Raw genomic sequence first — 20,420 nt, 5'->3', positions numbered from 1 at the left:
GAGTAGAGAGGAGTTAGCCACGCAGAGGGTGTTATGTAATTCCCATTGAAACTTGATTGTCAAATTTCACCTCTGAAAAGTGCTTGTGGATACCACTCTTAACAAGCTGCTCAACCAACACACACCTTAACGAGCTGCTCAACCAACACGCCTTAACGAGCTTCTCTCTCAACACACTGTAACAAGCTGCTCTCTCAACACGCCTTAACGAGCTGCTCTCTCAACAAGCCTTAACGAGCTGCTCTCTCAACACACTGTAACAAGCTGCTCTCTCAACACACCTTAACGAGCTGCTCAACCAACACGCCTTAACGAGCTTCTCTCTCAACACACTGTAACAAGCTGCTCTCTCAACACGCCTTAACGAGCTGCTCTCTCAACACGCCTTAATGAGCTGCTCTCTCAACACGCCTTAACGAGCTTCTCTCTCAACACACCGTAACAAGCTTCTCTCTCAACACGCCTTAACGAGCTGCTCTCTCAACACGCCTTAACGAGCTGCTCTCTAAACACGCCTTAACGAGCTGCTCTCTCAACACGCCTTAACGAGCTGCTCTCTCAACACACCTTAACGAGCTGCTCTCTAAACATGCCTTAACGAGCTGCTCTCTAAACACGCCTTAACGAGCTGCTCTCTCAACACATGCCTTAACGAGCTGCTCTCTAAACACGCCTTAACGAGCTGCTCTCTAAACACGCCTTAACGAGTTGCTCTCTCAACACACCTTAACGAGCTGCTCTCTAAACACACCTTAACGAGCTGCTCTCTAAACACACCTTAACGAGCTGCTCTCTAAACACGCCTTAACAAGCTGCTCTCTAAACACGCCTTAACGAGCTGCTCTCTCAACACACCTTAACGAGCTGCTCTCTAAACACGCCTTAACAAGCTGCTCTCTAAACACGCCTTAACGAGCCAGGGGATGAGAATGAGCCAGCAGAGGGTGAAATGAAGGGACTGGCACACACACACACACACACATACACACACTGTGCTTGTATTTGCTGGAGGGTGACAACAGATTCAGATAAATAAATAAATAAACGACCCAGCTGGGATTAGGGTTCTGAAGTTCTGCCTCTAGGATTCTTGTGCTCCTGTTTGCATGCAGCAACTCTGCAAACAATGATAACAACAACAAGAGCAGCTCCCGTCCCCTCTGATAACAACTTCAGATAACCCCCCAGAGAGATAACAACATCGAATGGAGACACTGCAGCCCCCCAAGAGACCCTCTGCATCAGAGAGACATTCCCTCAAGAGACCATCCCACTCTGAGAGACCCTCCCCCCAGAGACCCTCCCCCTCAGAGAGACCCTTCCCCCCAGAGTCCCTTTCCCCCAGAGAGACCCTCCCTCCCAGAGTCCCTCCCCCTCAGAGAGACCCTCCCCCTCAGACAGACCCTCCCCCTCAGACAGACCCTCCTCCTCAGAGAGACCCTCCCCCCCAGAGAGACCCTCCCCCTCAGAGAGACCCTCCCCCCTAGAGAGACCCTCCCCCCAGAGAGACCCTCCCCCCAGAGAGACCTTCCCCCCAGAGAGACCCTCCCCCTCAGAGAGACCCTCCCCCCCAGAGAGACCCTACTCCTCAGAGTGACCCTCCCCCCCAGAGAGACCCTTCTCCTCAGAGAGACCCTCCCCCCCAAAGACCTCTCAGGATGAGAGAGAAGGTGAGAGGAAGAGAGCTGGAAGAGAAGGCGGATGAGCGAGGGAATTAGAGAGAGATACGGTGAAAGAGAGGGAGAGAGAAAGAGGGATTGAGAGAGGGATTGAGATAGGGAGAGAGAGAAAGAGAGGGTGAGAAAGGAACTGAGAGAGAGAGACATAGAGAGAGAGACATAGAGGGGGGAGGACCAGCAGCATGTACTGGAGACCAGCTGAAGGTGGATGAATGTGGGTGGTTAGGGTGTAGACGAATCCCAGCCAGACAGTGGAGCATTAGGAGGATACGTGAGCCTTATCAGTGTCATGGTTACGCAAACAACACCAGCAAAGAAAGATGATTACCTCTTATAATGACTGTCTAGCAGCATGCTTGATCATAGAATATTTCCAGTCGTATAATGACTAAAAGAGGGCATGGTGTTATGTGTTTGTGTGTGTGTGCACAGGCAATGTTGACGTTGGTGTGTGTTGGTGCACGTGTGTGTGTTGGGGTGTGTGTGTGCTGGTGCGTGTGTTGGTGTGTGTGTGTTGGTGTGTGTGTGTCGGTGCGTGTGTGTCGGTTAACAAGGCCTGTAAGAAAGGTGTCCCTGAGAATCTCCAACAAAAAGCTTGAATCACACTAACATCTACAACTGCTCCAATATCTAGGACAGCTCATATCCATCGCTGGGTGGCTGGCGGACAGCATTATACAGTTACAGCATCCACTTGGTCCTGCTTGTATGGTATAGCATGCTGAGAACATGGCACCAGCGCTATGGTGGCTGGCAAGGTTTCCAACAGGAGGGAAGCTTCACTAGGTCTATCTTCCTGTTTCCTGTCTGCTGCCGTGTCCTCTCCTGCTGCTGGCCTTTGAACAGAGACAACATGAGTGACACACACATACACACCCACACACCCCCCCCCCCCCACACACACACACACACACTCACACACACACACACACACATCCAGCCATTCCTACACACACCTCACACACATCCACACATAAGTACATACACGCACATAACTACAAACACACACACACAACTACACACACACACACAGATGCTTCCAGCTTCCTGTGGCCCCGCCCACATGCACACACCCAGCCGGGCTGGTCAGCTTCAGCTCCTCTCCCTCTATCTCTGCAGAACGGCTGAGAGGAGGAGGAGGAGAGGTGGAGAGGAGGAGGAGGAGGTGTGTGTGTGTATGTGTGAGTGCTTTGACCTTGGAGGGGATGGGGGGGGGGGGGGGGAAGACGGAGGAAGAAAGGGGGGAGGAGGAGGGAGGAGGTGCTGAGGTGTGTGCAGACATGGTCTTGTCAGCTCAGAGGCTGCGAAGCGCGCGACACCTGCTCTGGTGACAGCACACACACACCAGCCTTCTACATTAATGATAGAGAGGGAGACACACAGGGAGAGAGGAGGGGAGAGGAGAGGAGGAGTGGAGAGGGAAGGGGGATGAGAGGGGAGGAGAGAAGAGGTTGGGGATGAGAAGAGAGTGATGGGAAGAAAGTAAAGGTTGGAGGAGAGGAGATTAAGGAGAAGAGAAGGGGAGGGGCCACGTGGTGGACTAGGGGAGGGAGGGAGGATAGACAAAAGGCAGAGCTTCAAATCAACAGTGGCATGCTGCAGCCAATTAAATATTTACTGAGGCGATTCCCTCCGACACCTTGTTGATGAATAGAGGCACAAGACTCTGAGATGCTGGGGCCGGGAGAGGGGGGGTCTGAGGGGGTTAGAGGGGGGGGGGGGATTAGACATTAAACACCAGAGAGATGCCTTTTCTTTCCCGTCTGATCCTATTAACTCAACCCCCTTTGCAATACACACACTCCCAACACTCACACCACACACACACTCACGCCACACACACACTCACGCCACACACTCTCACCTAACACTCCTAACTCCGGCCTCAATCTGGGACATTTCGTGTTCCTCTCTTCTCTATCCCCCCTCCCTCTCCTCTCCCTCTCCTCTACTTTCCCCTCCTCTCTTCCCCCCTCCTCTCCTCTCCCTCCCGTCTCCCCTCTTCTCTCCCCTCCTCTCGTCTGTCCTCTGCTCCACCTGTCAGCCACAGGATGGTGTAAATTTGGAGAGAGTGATGGAGTGATGGAGGGACGGAGGCAGGGAGAGAGTGATGGGCAGGAGGATAGCAACACCTGGACACTCTCTCTGCAGAACAAGACGGATGTAGGTAGTCTGCTATTCACAGTGACTGGCATGGGTGAAAGGTAGAGAGGGACAGGGAAAGAGAGCGAAGGAGGGGAAGATGGAGAGGGAGGGAGGTAGGTAGGGAGGGAGAGAGAGAGGGGGGGAGGGGGAGAAGGAGGCAGGGAGAGAGGGAAAGAGAGAGAGGGGGGGAGGGGGAGAAGGAGGCAGGGAGAGAGGGGGGGGAGGGGGAGAAGGGGAGGGAGGCAGGGAGAGAGGGAGAGAGGGAAAGAGAGAGAGGGGGAAATAGTTGGAGGGAGATATCAGCAGGAAGCTGTTTGACAGGAAACCTGAAATGTCAGTAAATTCGTAGTGAAGGGCTGTCTTTCGAAATACTCTTTTGTTGTAGATGTGTCTGTGTGTGTTCAGTTGTAGAACAACAGATGATTTACTGAGCTGATTGCAATTCCTGTCTATCCCTTCCTGTTCCTGATTCCTTGTTCAATTACCAGTCTATCACAGACTGCACAACAGAAGATGGATGGAGAGATGGATGGAGGTAGATAGAGATAGAGAGATGGATACAGAGAGATGGAGAGATGCACAGAGATGTACAGAGATGGATGAATAGAGAGATGGATGGAGGGATGGATGGAGGAATGGATAGAAAGATGGATGAATAGAAAGATGGATAGAGATGGAGGGATAGATAGAGATGGAGGGATGGATAGAGATGGAGGGATGGATAGAGGGATGGATGGAGGGATGGACAGATAGAGGGATGGATAGATATGGAGGGATGGATAGAGGGATGGATGGAGGGATGGACAGATAGAGGGATGGATAGAGATGGAGGGATGGATAGAGATGGAGGGATGGATAGAGATGGAGGGATGGATAGAGGGATGGATGGAGGGATGGACAGATAGAGGGATGGATGGAGATAGAGGGATGGATAGAGATGGAGGGATGGATAGAGATGGAGGGATGGATAGAGATGGAGGGATGGATAGAGGGATGGATGGAGATAGAGGGATGGATAGAGATGGAGGGATGGATAGAGATGGAGGGATGGATAGAGATGGAGGGATGGATAGAGGGATGGATGGAGGGATGGAGATAGAGGGATGGATAGAGATGGAGGGATGGATAGAGATGGAGGGATGATAGAGATGGAGGGATGGATAGAGGGATGGATGGAGGGATGGACAGATAGAGGGATGGATAGAGATGGAGGGATGGATAGAGATGGAGGGATGGATAGACATGGAGGGATGGATAGAGATGGAGGAATGGATAGAGGGATGGATGGAGGGATGGACAGATAGAGGGATGGATAGAGATGGAGGGATGGATGCAGTGAAAACAGATGACTGCAGCAGAGCACCTCAGGAAACAAAAGTTACATCGGGTCCAGTGAGAAGGCTGCGATTGGTTATCGATAACCACCGTCACAAAGATGTGCTTGGACAGCCAGGTGCTGCTATATGCTGACTCACAACCACAAGCAGAGCAGATGGTCCAACTCCACAGGATATGACACGCACCCTTGCTCCTCCTGACACACCGCAAAGAAGTGCTGAATACACAAATTGATTTTTTTTTACAATTCAATTCAAAATTCTCAATTATGTTTGGAGCTGAAGGGTCTCAATTGGCTCTTGTTTAGTGCGAAAGCAACTGCATCTCCATGGTTACATTTGATTAATTCATCCACTATTCGTCTCTTCTTCCTCGATAATGACATCAGTTAAAATATGCTAAATGTATAACGTACGCAAATATTATAAAAAGGCTACTTAACTGTTATGATAGAAATGATGGGCAATTAGTTCCCTTTTCAGGCCCGTATTCTAATGAGCACCATTCAAGTGAGTCATAGTAACATTAACGTTGTTTCTGTTTGTTACAGAATAAAAGTAGAGGGGGAGTTAAAACAAGCCTGAAAACAACATCATGGAGCTTTAAGTTACCATCTGTGCTGCAAAATACTGAGAAAGTGTGTGTGTGTGTAGATGTGTGTGGAGGTATGTGTGTGTGTGAGTGAGTATGTGAAGGTGTGCTTGAGTGAGTGTGTGTCTGTGTGAGTGTGTCAGTGTGCGTTTGTAGAGGGGGCTCTGTGTGTGTGGAGGTGATTCTGTCAGGGCAGCAGACTGCAGTCAGGACCTGCTGAGTCGTAGGAAAAACGAGAGGCAAGAGAAGATGGAAGAGGTGAACATGGAGGAGGAGAGAAAGAGGAGGAGGAGACGGAGAGGAGGAGGAGAGGTGGGGGAGAAGGTGGAGGAGGAGGAGAGGCTGAGAGGAGGAGGAGGGGTGGGAGGAGAAGGTGGAGGAGGAGGAGAGGCTGAGAGGAGGAGGAGGAGAGGCTGAGAGGAGGAGAGGTGGAGAGGAGGAGGAGGAGAGGTGGGAGGAGGAGGAGAGGCTGAAAGGAGGAGGAGAGGCTGAGAGGAGGAGGAGGAGAGGTGGAGAGGAGGAGGAGGAGTAGTGGGAGTAGAAGGTGGAGCAGGAGGAGAGGCTGAGAGGAGGAGGAGGGGCTGAGTGGCGGAGGAGGAGGAGAGGTGGAGAGGAGGAGGAGAGGCTGAGAGGAGGAGGAGGAGAGGTGGGGGAGAAGGTGGAGGAGGAAGAGAGGCTGAGAGGAGGAGGAGGGGTGGGAGGAGAAGGTGGAGGAGGAGGAGAGGCTGAGAGGAGGAGGAGGAGAGGTGGAGAGGAGGAGGAGGAGAGGTGGAGAGGAGGAGGAGGAGAGGTGGGAGGAGAGGTGGGAGGAGGAGGAGAGGCTGAGAGGAGGAGGAGAGGCTGAGAGGAGGAGGAGGAGAGGTGGAGAGGAGGAGGAGGAGAGGTGGGAGGAGAAGGTGGAGCAGGAGGAGAGGCTGAGAGGAGGAGGAGGGGCTGAGTGGAGGAGGAGGAGAGGAGGAGAGGAGGAGGAGGAGGAGAGGTGGAGAGGAGGAGGAGAGGCTGAGAGGAGGAGGAGGAGAGGTGGGGGAGAAGGTGGAGGAGGAAGAGAGGCTGAGAGGAGGAGGAGGGGTGGGAGGAGAAGGTGGAGGAGGAGGAGAGGCTGAGAGGAGGAGGAGGAGAGGTGGAGAGGAGGAGGAGGAGAGGTGGGAGGAGAGGTGGGAGGAGGAGGAGAAGCTGAGAGGAGGAGGAGGAGAGGTGGAGAGGAGGAGGAGGAGAGGTGGGAGGAGAAGGTGGAGCAGGAGGAGAGGCTGAGAGGAGGAGGAGGGGCTGAGAGGAGGAGGAGGAGAGGTGGAGAGGAGGAGGAGGAGGAGGAGAGGTGGAGAGGAGGAGGAGGAGGAGGAGAGGTGGAGGAAAATGAAGAGAGGTGGAGGAGGAGGTGGAGGAAAGGAGGAGAGGAGCAGATTGAGGGCCAGAGACCGGTGATCAGGGCTGTCAGAATGATGCACAGCAGCACTAGAACACAGCTTCCTCTGGGAGCAGAGATCAACTCACATCTGCTTAGGAAGAGGCCCAATGCACCAGGAGGCTGGCAGGCACAGATGAGGTGTGTGTGTGTATGTGTGAGTGCATGTGTGTGTGTGTGCATGCGTGCCAGCGTGGTTTCTTCTCTTAGATTGCGCTGTGCTACTCCTCCAGCTGTGCTCAACTCATTAACATGCAGCAACACCTGATATTGCTCTGGTGCTAGCCTCTATTTACCATGCTGTTGGGCCAGCTAGCATCTAGCTGCTAGCCTCTATTTACCATGCTGTTAGTCCTACGCGCATCGAGCTGCTAGCCTCTATTTACCATGCTGTTGGGCCAGCTAGCATCTAGCTGCTAGCCTCTATTTACCATGCTGTTGGGCCAGCTAGCATCTAGCTGCTAGCCTCTATTTACCATGCTGTTAGTCCTACGCGCATCGAGCTGCTAGCCTCTATTTACCATGCTGTTGGGCCAGCTAGCATCTAGCTGCTAGCCTCTATTTACCATGATATTGGGCCAGCTAGCATCTAGCTGCTAGCCTCTATTTACCATGCTGTTAGTCCTACGCGCATCGAGCTGCTAGCCTCTTGTGTATCATGCTGCTAGCCCACTAAACTCTATTTACCTTGCTCCGCTATGTACCATGTTGTTTGGTTAGATAGCCTAAATTTGACCAGGGGTGCGTTTCCCGAAAGCGTCGTAAGCCTAAGTTGATCGTAGAATCCATCGTAGGACGAATCGTAGTTTTACGGGCCGTTCCTAAAGACATCGTAGCTAAAGTGTCTCTTGAAAATTCGTAACTCTTGAAAGTGCATAGATTAGCCTACTCCTTACGAGCATGTTTGAGAAACGCACGTAAGAAATATCGATGATTTCGTTTTTTGCTCGATCGTTGCTACAATCCATCATTATTGGGAAACGCAGCCCAGGCTGTTGGTCCTACTAGCTGCTAGCCTCTATCTACCAAGCAGCTGTCTGTCTCGGTCTCCTTCAATCTCTAACCCCCACCTCTCTCTCTGACTACTTTCCCAGTCCTCCTACTTTCTTCCTTTTATTACCTTCTACTCTGTTCTTCTTCTTCTGTCCCTGTAACTATCCCTGTCTCCACATGTAACTATATCTGTCTCCAGATGTAACTATCCCTGTCTCCAGATGTAACTATCCCTGTCTCCAGATGTAACTATCTCTGTCTCCAGATGTAACTATCCCTGTCTCCAGATGTAACTACCTCTGTCTTCAGATGTAACTATCCCTGTCTCCAGATGTAACTATCCCTGTCTCCAGATGTAACTATCCCTGTCTCCAGATGTAACTACCTCTGTCTTCAGATGTAACTATCTCTGTCTCCAGATGTAACTATCTCTGTCTCCAGATGTAACTGTCTCTGTCTCCAGATGTAACTATCTCTGTCTCCAGATGTAACTACCTCTGTCTTCAGATGTAACTATCCCTGTCTCCAGTTGTAACTATCTCTGTCTCCAGATGTAACTATCTCTGTCTCCAGATGTAACTACCTCTGTCTTCAGATGTAACTATCTCTGTCTCCAGATGTAACTATCTCTGTCTCCAGATGTAACTGTCTCTGTCTCCAGATGTAACTATCTCTGTCTCCAGTTGTAACTATCTCTGTCTCCAGTTGTAACTATCTCTGTCTCCAGATGTAACTATCTCTGTCTCCAGATGTAACTATCTCTGTCCCTGTCTCCCAGAAGTTAACAGCTACACTGGAAAAACGTCCCTGCTGACTGCAAGTGTGTCTTTTTATGTAGTGTGTGTATATGTGTGTATGTGGTGTGTGTATATGTGTGTATGTAGTGTGTGTATATGTGTGTATGTAGTGTGTGTATATGTGTGTATGTGGTGTGTGTATATATGGTGTGCTTCATCTACCTCCTACCCATCTCTTTTTCTATTCATTCCACACACATTAAGGATTTCATGCCTTGTTCATCCCAGCCCTGTCCCATGAGCCGGTGAGCGGGGCGTGTGGAGGAGAGGGGTGCTACAAAGGTTTGTTTTGATGTGTGTGTTGGGGGAGTGTGTGTGTGTGTGTTGGGGGAGTGTGTGTGTTGGGGGAGTGTGTGTGTTGGGGGAGTGTGTGACTGGGTGGATCCATGCATAGGACATTCTCTGAAGCCCTGGTCTTTAGACACCCGCCCACCCTCAGCCATCCAATAAGACATTTGTTTGAAGACAGGCCCCCGCCCCCCCACTGTGCTGAGCCCAGGGGGGCTGGACTGCTCTCTCCAGGTGGTGTTTCATTTCCCCCAGTCCCCAGGCCCACACTAACCCCCCTCCCTCTCCATGCCTCAGTGGGGTAAACAAACGCTTCTCCAACTTCTCCCTCTCTTCCTACCCCTCTCTCTCCCCATCTTACTCCCTCTGCCCCCCTCTCCCTCCCTCTCTCTTCCTACCTCTCTCTCACTCCCTCCCCCTATCTCAATCCCTCTGCCCCCCTCTCTCTATCTCTCCCTCCCTCTCTCTCCGTCTCTCACTCGATCCCCTCCCTCCTTCCCTCTGCCCCCTCCCTCCCTCTGTTCAGAAAGGACAGCCATCATGGCATCGTTTGTCGAGTCATCTGCTAATCTGTGTGTGTGTGTAAGAGTGTGTGTGTGTATGAGTGTGTGTGTGTGTCTGCATACATTAATAATGAATTGGGCCCTGTAGCCACAGAGCCCAGATGGATCCTATTTCTCCTCCCCTAAACTCTCCAAACCTCTGTACCTTTTCACTTTCATCTCTGTCTCTCCAGTGTGTCATGATAACCTGCCGCTCACTCCCAGCTCGCCCTCTCTCCTCTCTCTCTCCTCTCTCTCCTTCTCTCTTTCCCACTTCTCTCTCTCTCCTCTCGCTCTCTCCTTTCCCTCACTCCCACCTGTCTCTCTCTCCTCTCCCTCTCTCCTCTTTTTCCCACCTCTCTCTCTCCTCTCTCTCTCTCTACTCTCTCTCCCTCTCTCTTTCCCACCTCTCTCTCTCCTCTCCCTCTCTCTCCACCTGTCCATACCTGCCCCACCACCACTCCTATCCACACACAGTGAGACTCCCCCTACACACAAGCGCTCATACACACACACGGAAGCTCTCAAACACACAAATAGCAAATACACACAAGCTCATACACACACAAGCTCACATGCAAGATTGTACACACACACAAGCTCTAAAACACACACACGCACATACACACAAGCTCATACACACACAATCTCACACATACACACAAGGACACACACAAGCTCACGCACACAAGATCACACACACAAGCTCTCACACATACAAGCTCTCTCTCTCTCACTTACACACACACACACACACACTTCTAACTTGACAACATAATCCTGCCATGAGGCTGTCTGTGATGTATGAGACCCAGTTAAAAGGATGTGAGCCTCTCTCTCTCTCTGTTGTTCACACACACTCTCTCTCTCACCAGTTATCCATCCCTCCCTTTTCTCTCTCCCGCTCTGCCTCTCTCTGTGGGTGGGGACAGCGGCCGTCCATCTACAGCCCTGGCCCCAGACAGCAGTTCACACACTCACGCACACATCTGAGGGCTGTGTCTATGCATTACTAGCTGTGATGGTGACACTGCAGGATCAGAGGACGCTGGGATTCTGTGACGACAGTCGCAGCGTTGTCTTGCTAGGACGACAACAACGATATCTAGAAATGTCAAAGACAGACCAGGTGTGTTGTTATCTCCGTTGAAGTCGTACACCAGTGTCTCCATGCGGCGTGTCTGGTCCTGGTCCGGTCCTCTAGGATCACCTCCCCACTGCCCCCCCCCCTGGTTACACAGCTTTAATCAAACTTTAATCAGCAGATAGTCTTCCCTCGGCGGTGGGGCTGAGAGCAGGCTGGAGGGGGCGGACTGGCAGTGATGGATGGAGCTCTGGAGTCCACAGGAGAGAGCTTCTCCACTGACGCTCTGGAACATTTAATGCCTTTGTTGATCCAGGATGAATCTGTGGAGTCTTAACCAGACACGGCCAGGCCGAAGGTGAGGCCGTTCAACTCTGCTGCGCTGGCAGCAGGAGAGGAGTCACACCGCTGCTGAACAGGAAGCAGAGAGAAGAGAGGCTTCTGGGAGCACAGCTAGTAGACATACAGCTCAGTAGAGCCAGAGGAAGGGTATAGCTCCCTAGTAGAACATGGGGATGGGTACAGCTCAGTGGTAGAACATGGGGAAGGGTATAGCTCAGTGGTAGAACATGGGGATGGGTACAGCTCAGTGGTAGAACATGGGGATGGGTACAGCTCAGTGGTAGAACATGGGGATGGGTACAGCTCAGTGGTAGAACATGGGGATGGGTATAGTTCAGTGGTAGAACATGGGGATGGGTACAGCTCAGTGGTAGAGCATGGGGATGGGTATAGCTCAGTGGTAGAACATGGGGATGGGTATAGCTCGCTAGTAGAACATGGGGATGGGTATAGCTCAGTGGTAGAACATGGGGATGGGTACAGCTCAGTGGTAGAACATGGGGATGGGTACAGCTCAGTGGTAGAACATGGGGATGGGTACAGCTCAGTGGTAGAACATGGGGATGGGTATAGTTCAGTGGTAGAACATGGGGATGGGTACAGCTCAGTGGTAGAACATGGGGATGGGTACAGCTCAGTGGTAGAACATGGGGATGGGTATAGCTCAGTGGTAGAACATGGGGATGGGTATAGCTCAGTGGTAGAACATGGGGATGGGTATAGTTCAGTGGTAGAACATGGGGATGGGTATAGCTCAGTGGTAGAGCATGGGGATGGGTATAGCTCAGTGGTAGAACATGGGGATGGGTATAGCTCAGTGGTAGAACATGGGGATGGGTATAGCTCAGTGGTAGAACATGGGGATGGGTACAGCTCAGTGGTAGAGCATGAGGATGGGTATAGCTCAGTGGTAGAACATGGGGATGGGTATAGCTCAGTGGTAGAGCATGAGGATGGGTATAGCTCAGTGGTAGAGCATGGGGATGGGTATAACTCAGTGGTAGAACATGGGGATGGGTATAGCTCAGTGGTAGAACATGGGGATGGGTATAGCTTAGTGGTAGAGCATGGGGATGGGTATAGCTCAGTGGTAGAACATGGGGATGGGTATAGCTCAGTGGTAGAGCATGGGGATGGGTACAGCTCAGTGGTAGAACATGGGGATGGGTATAGCTCAGTGGTAGAACATGGGGATGGGTATAGCTCAGTGGTAGAACATGGGGATGGGTATAGCTCAGTGGTAGAACATGGGGATGAGTATAGCTCAGTGGTAGAACATGGGGATGGGTACAGCTCAGTGGTAGAGCATGGGGATGGGTACAGCTCAGTGGTAGAGCATGGGTATGGGTATAGCTCAGTGGTAGAGCATGGGGATGGGTATAGCTCAGTGGTAGAGCATGGGATGGGTATAGCTCAGAGGTAGAACATTTGGCTGCAGACCAAGAGGTTGCAGGTTTAAATTCCCCCTGAGTGTTTGTATGGATAAGGAATGGTATGACCTCACAACATGTCAAGGACTCACGGTGACAGTCTTCGTCCTGCTCTCACAGGGCTAAAGAGGCGGAAAATGAAATGGAAATCTAAATCGTTTGTAGAAAAATACAAAACCCAGTCTGGCCCCGAGGCACGATCACAATTCTACGATCAGATAATGTTTTCCTTCCAGACTCCAACCAGCCCCCCAGACCCACCAGGAGGTCACACTGGCATTGATCTCTCCCCGCCTCCCCCCACACCTCCCCCTGTGTTTCCTCTCCCTCATCTACCTCTCCACTCGGACAGCCGAGAAGGGTTCAATAGGAAAATCACAGAAGCGACTAGAAAATAAGTTGCCTGGAAAATGTTACAGAGTGAACTTTTACTTCAAAGGATCTTGTGAAAGTGAGAGAGAAAGGGATGTGGAGGGAGAGGGGGGAGGGGGGAAGCTTTGATGCTAGCCTCTCTCTCTGTGAGCAGACAGGGGGGTCACAGGTCACACCAGAAGATTATCGCTTCATCGTGGAGGTATGGCTGGAAAAGGAGGAGGGAGGGAGGGAGGAGGAGGGAAGAGAGGAGAAGGTTAAGACAGGAAGAGGAGGAGGGAGGGAGGGAGGGAGGGGGGAGGAGGGAAGAGAGGAGAAGGTTAAGACAGGAAGAGGAGGAGGGAGGGAGGAGGAGGGAAGAGAGGAGAAGTTTAAGACAGGAAGAGGAGGGAAGAGAGGAGAAGGTTAAGACAGGAAGAGGAGGAGGGAGGAGGAGAAGGTTAAGACAGGAAGAGGAGGGAGGAGGAGAAGAAAGAGTGGGGGGGAGCAGAGAGGGGTGGGGGGCAGTGTGGGGGGGGTTCATTGGCCGGCAGTGAGCAATGATTTGTAGGTGCTGGTTAGGTGTGTGTGTGTGTGTGTGCATTTGTGTGCGCGTGTTTGTGCGTGTGTGTGTGCGGTGGAGAAGAAATCGATCATCAGATTTGTTCATCTCCCTGGAAGGCCTGGATGCAGGACAGAATGAGGGACGGATGATCAGGGGTCAGGACAGGACTGTCTGTGTCCTGTCAGGGGGAAACCAGAGAGGGGGAGAGAGAGAGGGAGAGAGCGAGATGGAGAGAGGGGGTGAGGGAGAGGAGAGAGGGGGAGAGATAGAGGGAGAGAGGGGAGAGAGAGAGAGAGAGGGGAGAGAGAGAGGGAGGGAGGGGGTGAGGGAGAGGAGAGAGGGGGAGAGAAAGAGGGAAAGAGGGGAGAGAGACAGAGGGAGAGAAGGGAGAGAGAGAGGGGAGGGGGGGGAGGGAGAGGAGAGAGGGGGAGAGATAGAGGGAGAGAGAAAAGTAAATAAAAAAAGAACAAAAATAGAACAGTAGGCAGAACAGAAGAGGAGAGGAGGAAGAAAAAGTCTGGAAGGTAAACAGGCTCCTCGTAGAGACGATCCCCTCAAACACACACTTACACACACACTTACACACACACACACACACACACACACACACACACACACACACACACACACACACACACACACACACACAGACACACACACACACATATATAAGAGAGAAATGTCTTCTCCAGCCCACACACACTCATATAGGAGCCCGATGTGCAGACATACTGTAACTGCTGCGTTTACAAACCCACACAATTGAGTGTGAACGCTGTTGATAGTTTGGTGAAGTTTCTGAAGCTGAGGATGAAAGGTTGTTTTCTTTCTGCATCCTTGAACTCCAACAATACTTAGCCATGTCTCCGTCACCACGGATACCAATCACAGAGAAGCCAGCCTTCCAGAATCTTCTCTCAGGCAGAGAGAGGGAGACAGAGAGACAGAGAGACAGAGAGAGATAGGGAGGGAGGAAGAGGAAGACAGAGAGGGAGACAGAGAGGGAGGGAGGGAGGGAGGGGGAAGGAGTGTGAGGGAGTCGTTCAGGTCCTTTGTTCAAGTTGAACCCCCCTTCTGGGAGACACATGACTGACATGTCTTTTAAAAAGTGTCTTCGTTTTACTTAAATACAAATATAATAATAAATAAATCATTTGGGGCTTTGGGATTGCCCTTGATGTGTCGATCAAGGGCATTTGAAGTGTAGCCTCGTTCGATGGTGGTGTGTGGGGGGGGAGGGGGGGTGGAGGTGTGGAGGAGGGGATGGGGAGGAGGGCAACAGGGGAGGAAGAATACAAGAAGGAAGATGAAGCGAGAGGAAGGTTCTAAAGTCTCACAGTCACACAGAGGAGGGACAGAGGAGAGAGAGAGAGAGAGAGAGAGAGAGAGAGAGGGGAGGGAGGTAGAGGGAGGAGAGAGAGAAGAGAGGAGGGAGGAGAGGTAGAGTGGAGGAAGTAGAGAAAGGTAGAGAAGAGAGAATAGAAAGGAGAGGTAGAGAGGAGAGAGAGTAGGGAGGAGAGAGGGAGGAGAGAGGGAGGAGAGAGGGAGGAGAAATAGGGAGGAGGGAGGAGAGAGGGAGGAGAAAGAGAGGAGTGGCAGAGAGGAGGGAGGAGAGAGAGAGGAGTGGTAGAGAGGAGGGAGAGAGGAGAGACAGACCTCTCCAGGGTAAGACAGCTCTCTCTCCGGGTGGGATAGGTAGGCAGCAGGAAGGATGTGTATTCATGATGTCTTAACTATGAAAGGCTTAACCACAAAGTTCCAGGGAGATCAAGCAGCATGAGTACAGGATTCCCAGAATCCCAAACACCCTCCTACTCACACCCTCCTACTCACACCCTCCTACTCACACCCTCCTACTCACACCCTCCTACTCACACCCTCCTACTCACACCCTCCTACACACACCCTCCTGCTCACACCCTCCTACACACACCCTCCTACTCACACCCTCCTACACACACCCTCCTACTCGCACCCTCCTACACACACCCTCCTACTCACACCCTCCTACTCACACCCTCCTACTCACACCCTCCTACACACCCTCCTACTCACACCCTCCTACTCACACCCTCCTACTCACACCCTCCTACACACCCTCCTACTCACACCCTCCTACTCACACCCTCCTACTCACACCCTCCTACACACACCCTCCTACTCACACCCTCCTACTCACACCCTCCTACACACCCTCCTACTCACATCCTCCTACTCACACCCTCCTACACACACCCTCCTACACACACCCTCCTACTCACACCCTCCTACACACACCCTCCTACACACACCCTCCTACTCACACCCTCCTACTCACCCTCCTACTCACACCCTCCTACACACACCCTCCTACACACACCCTCCTACTCACACCCTCCTACTCACACCTCCTACACACACCCTCCTACACACACCCTCCTACACACACCCGCCTACTCACAACCCTCCTACTCACACCCTCCTACACACACCCTCCTACACACACCCTCCTACTCACACCCTCCTACACACACCCTCCTACTCACACCCTCCTACACACCCTCTTACACACACCCCTCCTACACACACCCTCCTACTCACACCCTCCTACTCACACCCTCCTACACACACCCTCCTACTCACACCCTCCTACTCACACCCTCCTACACACACCCTCCTACTCACACCCTCCTACACACCCTCTTACACACACCCTCCTACACACACACCCTCCTACACACACCCTCCTACTCACACCCTCCTACACACACCCTCCTACTCACACCCTCCTACACACCCTCTTACACACACCCTCCTACACACACCCTCCTACTCACACCCTCCTACTCACACCCTCCTACACACACCCTCCTACTCACACCCTCCTACTCACACCCTCCTACACACACCCTCCTACTCACACCCTCCTACACACCCTCTTACACACACCCTCCTACACACACCCTCCTACACACACCCTCCTACTCACACCCTCCTACACACACCCTCCTACTCACACCCTCCTACACACCCTCTTACACACACCCTCCTACACACACCCTCCTACTCACACCCTCCTACTCAGAGAAAGACAGAGAAAGGGAGAGTGACAGAGAGAGAGAGACAGAGGGAAAGAGACAGAGAGAGGGAGAGTGACAGAGGGAGAGAGACAGAGGGAGAGAGACAGAGGGAGAGAGACAGAGGGAGAGAGACAGATGAAGAGAGAGAGGTAGAGAGGGATGGAGGACTGAGCAGTCTGTCTGTTTGTGAACTCTGACCTCCATGATCCAGGGCCCAGCCCTCAAATCACATGACAGTAAATGTTTCCATGCCAGTCAGGCGTCTGGCTCCGGGGCCAATCTATATAAACATGGGGGTTATGGGGTGGGGGGTGGATCACTATTCTGCCCACACCTGCCCCCTTCACGACTCTCACCTGCCCCCTTCACGACTCTCACCTGCCCCCTTCACTACTCTCACCTGCCCCCTTCACTACTCTCACCTGCCCCCTTCACTACTCTCACCTGCCCCCTTCACTACTCTCACCTGACCCCTTCACTACTCTCACCTGCCCCCTTCACTACTCTCACCTGCCCCCTTCACTACTCTCACCTGCCCCCCTTCACTACTCTCACCTGACCCCTTCACGACTCTCACCTGCCCCCTTCACGACTCTCACCTGCCCCCTTCACGACTCTCACCTGCCCCCTTCACGACTCTCACCTGACCCCTTCACTACTCTCACCTGCCCCCTTCACTACTCTCACCTGACCCCTTCACTACTCTCAACCTGACCCCTTCACTACTCTCACCTGACCCCTTCACTACTCTCACCTGCCCCCTTCACGACTCTCACCTGCCCCCTTCACGACTCTCACCTGCCCCCTTCACTACTCTCACCTGCCCCCTTCACTACTCTCACCTGACCCCTTCACTACTCTCTCTCTTTCAAACACACAAACACACACAGTCCCCCCCCCCCCCCCCCCCCCCCCTGGAGGCTTCTCTAACACTTCCTGTCAGCTTCCACTTTTCAGCACCAGAAACTGGAGCTTGTTGCTATGGAAACAGTCTAGGCAGGGAGGGGTGGTTTATGTCTGCCGCATTGTTGGACTTGTGTGTGTACATGTGTGTGTACATGTGTATGTGTGTACAAGAGTGTGTGTGTGCATGTGTGTGTGTAATGTGTATGTGTGTGTACATGTGAGTATACGTGTGTGTGTGTCCTTGTCTGTATGTGTGTGCGTGTGTGTATGTATGTGTGTGTCCTTGTCTGTATGTGTGTGTGTGTGTGTGTGTGTGTGTGTGTGTATGTATGTGTGTGTCCTTGTCCTGTATGTGTGGGTGTGTGTATGTTTGTGTGTGTGTATGTATGTGTGTGTGTGTGTGTGTGTGTGTGTGTATGTGTGTGTGTGTGTGTGTGTGTATGTATGTGTGTGTGTATGTGTGTGTGTGTGTATGTGTGTGTGTGTGTATGGTGTGTGTATGTGTGTGTGTGTGTGTGTGTGTGTGTGTATGTGTGTGTATGTATGTGTGTGTGTATGTATGTGTGTGTGTATGTGTGTGTGTGTGTGTGTATGTGTGTGTGTGTGTGTGTGTGTATGTATGTGTGTGTGTATGTATGTGTGTGTGTATGTGTGTGTGTGTGTGTGTATGTGTGTGTGTGTGTGTGTGTATGTGTGTGTGTGTGTATGTGTGTGTGTGTGTGTGTGTGTATGTGTGTGTGTGTGTGTGTGTGTGTGTGTGTGTGTGTATGTGTGTGTGTGTGTGTGTGTGTGTGTATGTGTGTGTGTGTGTGTGTGTGTGTGTGTGTGTGTGTGTGTGTGTGTGTGTGTGTGTGTGTGTGTGTGTGTGCTACATTACACTTGTCCTAACAGGATGGGCCATCAGCAGTGTTTGCCCAGTGTGGGTGCAAACTGTGTTAATGGGACACTATTGACTGACTTGGGTCACAGTGATTATTCTGTTTAAACCTAAAACACCCTACAACACCATGTTACATCCTAGAACTAGAACACCATGTTACATCCTAGGAACTAGAACACCATGTTACATCCTAGAACTAGAACATCATGTTACATCCTAGAACTAGAACACCGTGTTACATCCTAGAACTAGAACATCGTGTTACATCCTAGAACTAGAACATCATGTTACATCCTAGAACTAGAACATCATGTTACATCCTAGAACTAGAACATCATGTTACATCCTAGAACTAGAACATCATGTTACATCCTAGAACACCATACAACGAGCTCTGACCCACACATAACACACACACACACACACACGAACACACTCACTCATATTATATTGAATCCGCGGTCAATTGTGCAGAGCTAAATGGCCTCTCCACCCATTTCTCTCTCCCCCCCTTTCTCCCTCTCTCATTTTCTCTCTCCCTCTACACCCGCTGTGGTCCAGAAGTCATTTCTCCCATAATATTCCCCTTTTTTCTGTTCTGTAATCTTGTCACAAACCCAAAAGATATGAGATATGACCACCCTCCAGACTGTCCCCACATTCATTCCTCCCCTCCCTCTCTCTCTCTTTCGCTCTCTCTCTCTCCTTCACTCCTCCTCTCCCTCTCTCCCTCCCCACTCTCTCTTTCTCTCTCTCCCTCCCTCTCTCCCTCATTCCTCCCCTCTCTCCTATACTTGTTGTAATTATAGAGATCATATTTACCAATCCCTCTGTTTGTTTATCCTGCACGCAATTGTTGGAATATTGAAATTTTAATATTTATTTGTTTTTCTCTCTTTTCTGGGGCAACTTAAGGCGTTCAGACAGAACCGTCTGGAATATAATTGAGCGGGTCAACGGTTCTGGTTTGAATTATTGAACAACTTCAACACACAGAAGCATATAATTAAGACCCCAGCCCCCTCCTCTTTCCTTCCCTCTCTCTTCCTCTTTCCTTCCCTCTCTCTTCCTCTCTCCTTCCCTCTCTCTTCCTCTCTCCTTCCCTCTCTCTTCCTCTCTCCTTCCCTCTCTCTTCCTCTCTCCTTCTCCTCAGGAAAATAGGCACGGACACTTGCTCTCTCTCTCAAACACACACACACACATACATACACCCACACACACACACTTACACCCACACACACACACACATACACCCACTGCCTGGTTGTGTTTGATGTAGAGGTTGCAGATGGAGCAGAGATGCAGTGTGCAGTTTAAACTGCTGTCCTGCTGTGACACATGACAGCCAGCAGCGGGAATACATTCTAATGAGTGATTAATAATCCCTGCCCCTACCTGGGACAGCAGGGCAGACACTAAAGCCACTCTCAAGATGAGCCCCCCTCTAAACAGAGGGTTGTAATTGGTTGTACTCAGGGGTCGGGGTCGGGGTTAGATTTAGGGTAGGGGTGCACCGATCCGATATTAAGATCGGATATCGGCCCTGATACTGACAAAATAGCTGGATCTGGGATCGGAAAAATTAACCGATCCACTGGCCGATCCATCCATTTTTTTCCGCAGCACATCCTATGTCGTTTGTCAGCAGCATGAGTTAACCGAACCTTTAGGTGCGTTGCGTGAGTTCTAAATATTTCCGACGGTCCGACGGTATTTCACACGACAAAATGACAACAACGCCACTTGTAACGTGTGTAAAAAGTCTATTTCGTCGAAGGGAGGAAATACTACAAATTTGAAGAAGCATTTGAACACACAGCATGGAATGAAGTTACTGGAACGTCATGTGTTCGATGCACGCAGCAGCGCGGCTAACGTTTGCGCTTCATCTCTAACTATCTAAGGTAGAGCTAAACTTCTCAAAAGTGATCACAACCACTTGTTACTGTGTGAAGTAATTTGCCTTTATTGTGTGTAGTCGATCTAGTTATCTTCTGTCCCGTCGTTTGAAGCATACATTTTAGCTCA

The 20,420-nt window shown here is 51.4% G+C and overlaps 1 protein-coding gene across 1 annotated transcript in view; it reads right to left on the bottom strand.

Annotated features, from left to right (window-relative positions):
* iglon5 (IgLON family member 5) overlaps positions 1-10,947 on the bottom strand; it is a 21,591-nt gene extending 10,644 nt beyond the window's left edge. The window contains exon 1 of the mRNA XM_067238143.1: positions 10,902-10,947. Coding sequence (XP_067094244.1) covers positions 10,902-10,947 — 46 coding nt within the window. The remainder of the gene's footprint in view (positions 1-10,901) is intronic.
* Positions 10,948-20,420: the final 9,473 nt, after the last annotated feature.

This window comes from Osmerus mordax, chromosome 6, assembly GCF_038355195.1.
Source record: "Osmerus mordax isolate fOsmMor3 chromosome 6, fOsmMor3.pri, whole genome shotgun sequence".
Lineage (NCBI taxonomy): Eukaryota > Metazoa > Chordata > Actinopteri > Osmeriformes > Osmeridae > Osmerus > Osmerus mordax.
Note: the sequence above shows the minus strand (reverse complement) of the source record. Positions and strands in the feature narration are given on the sequence as shown.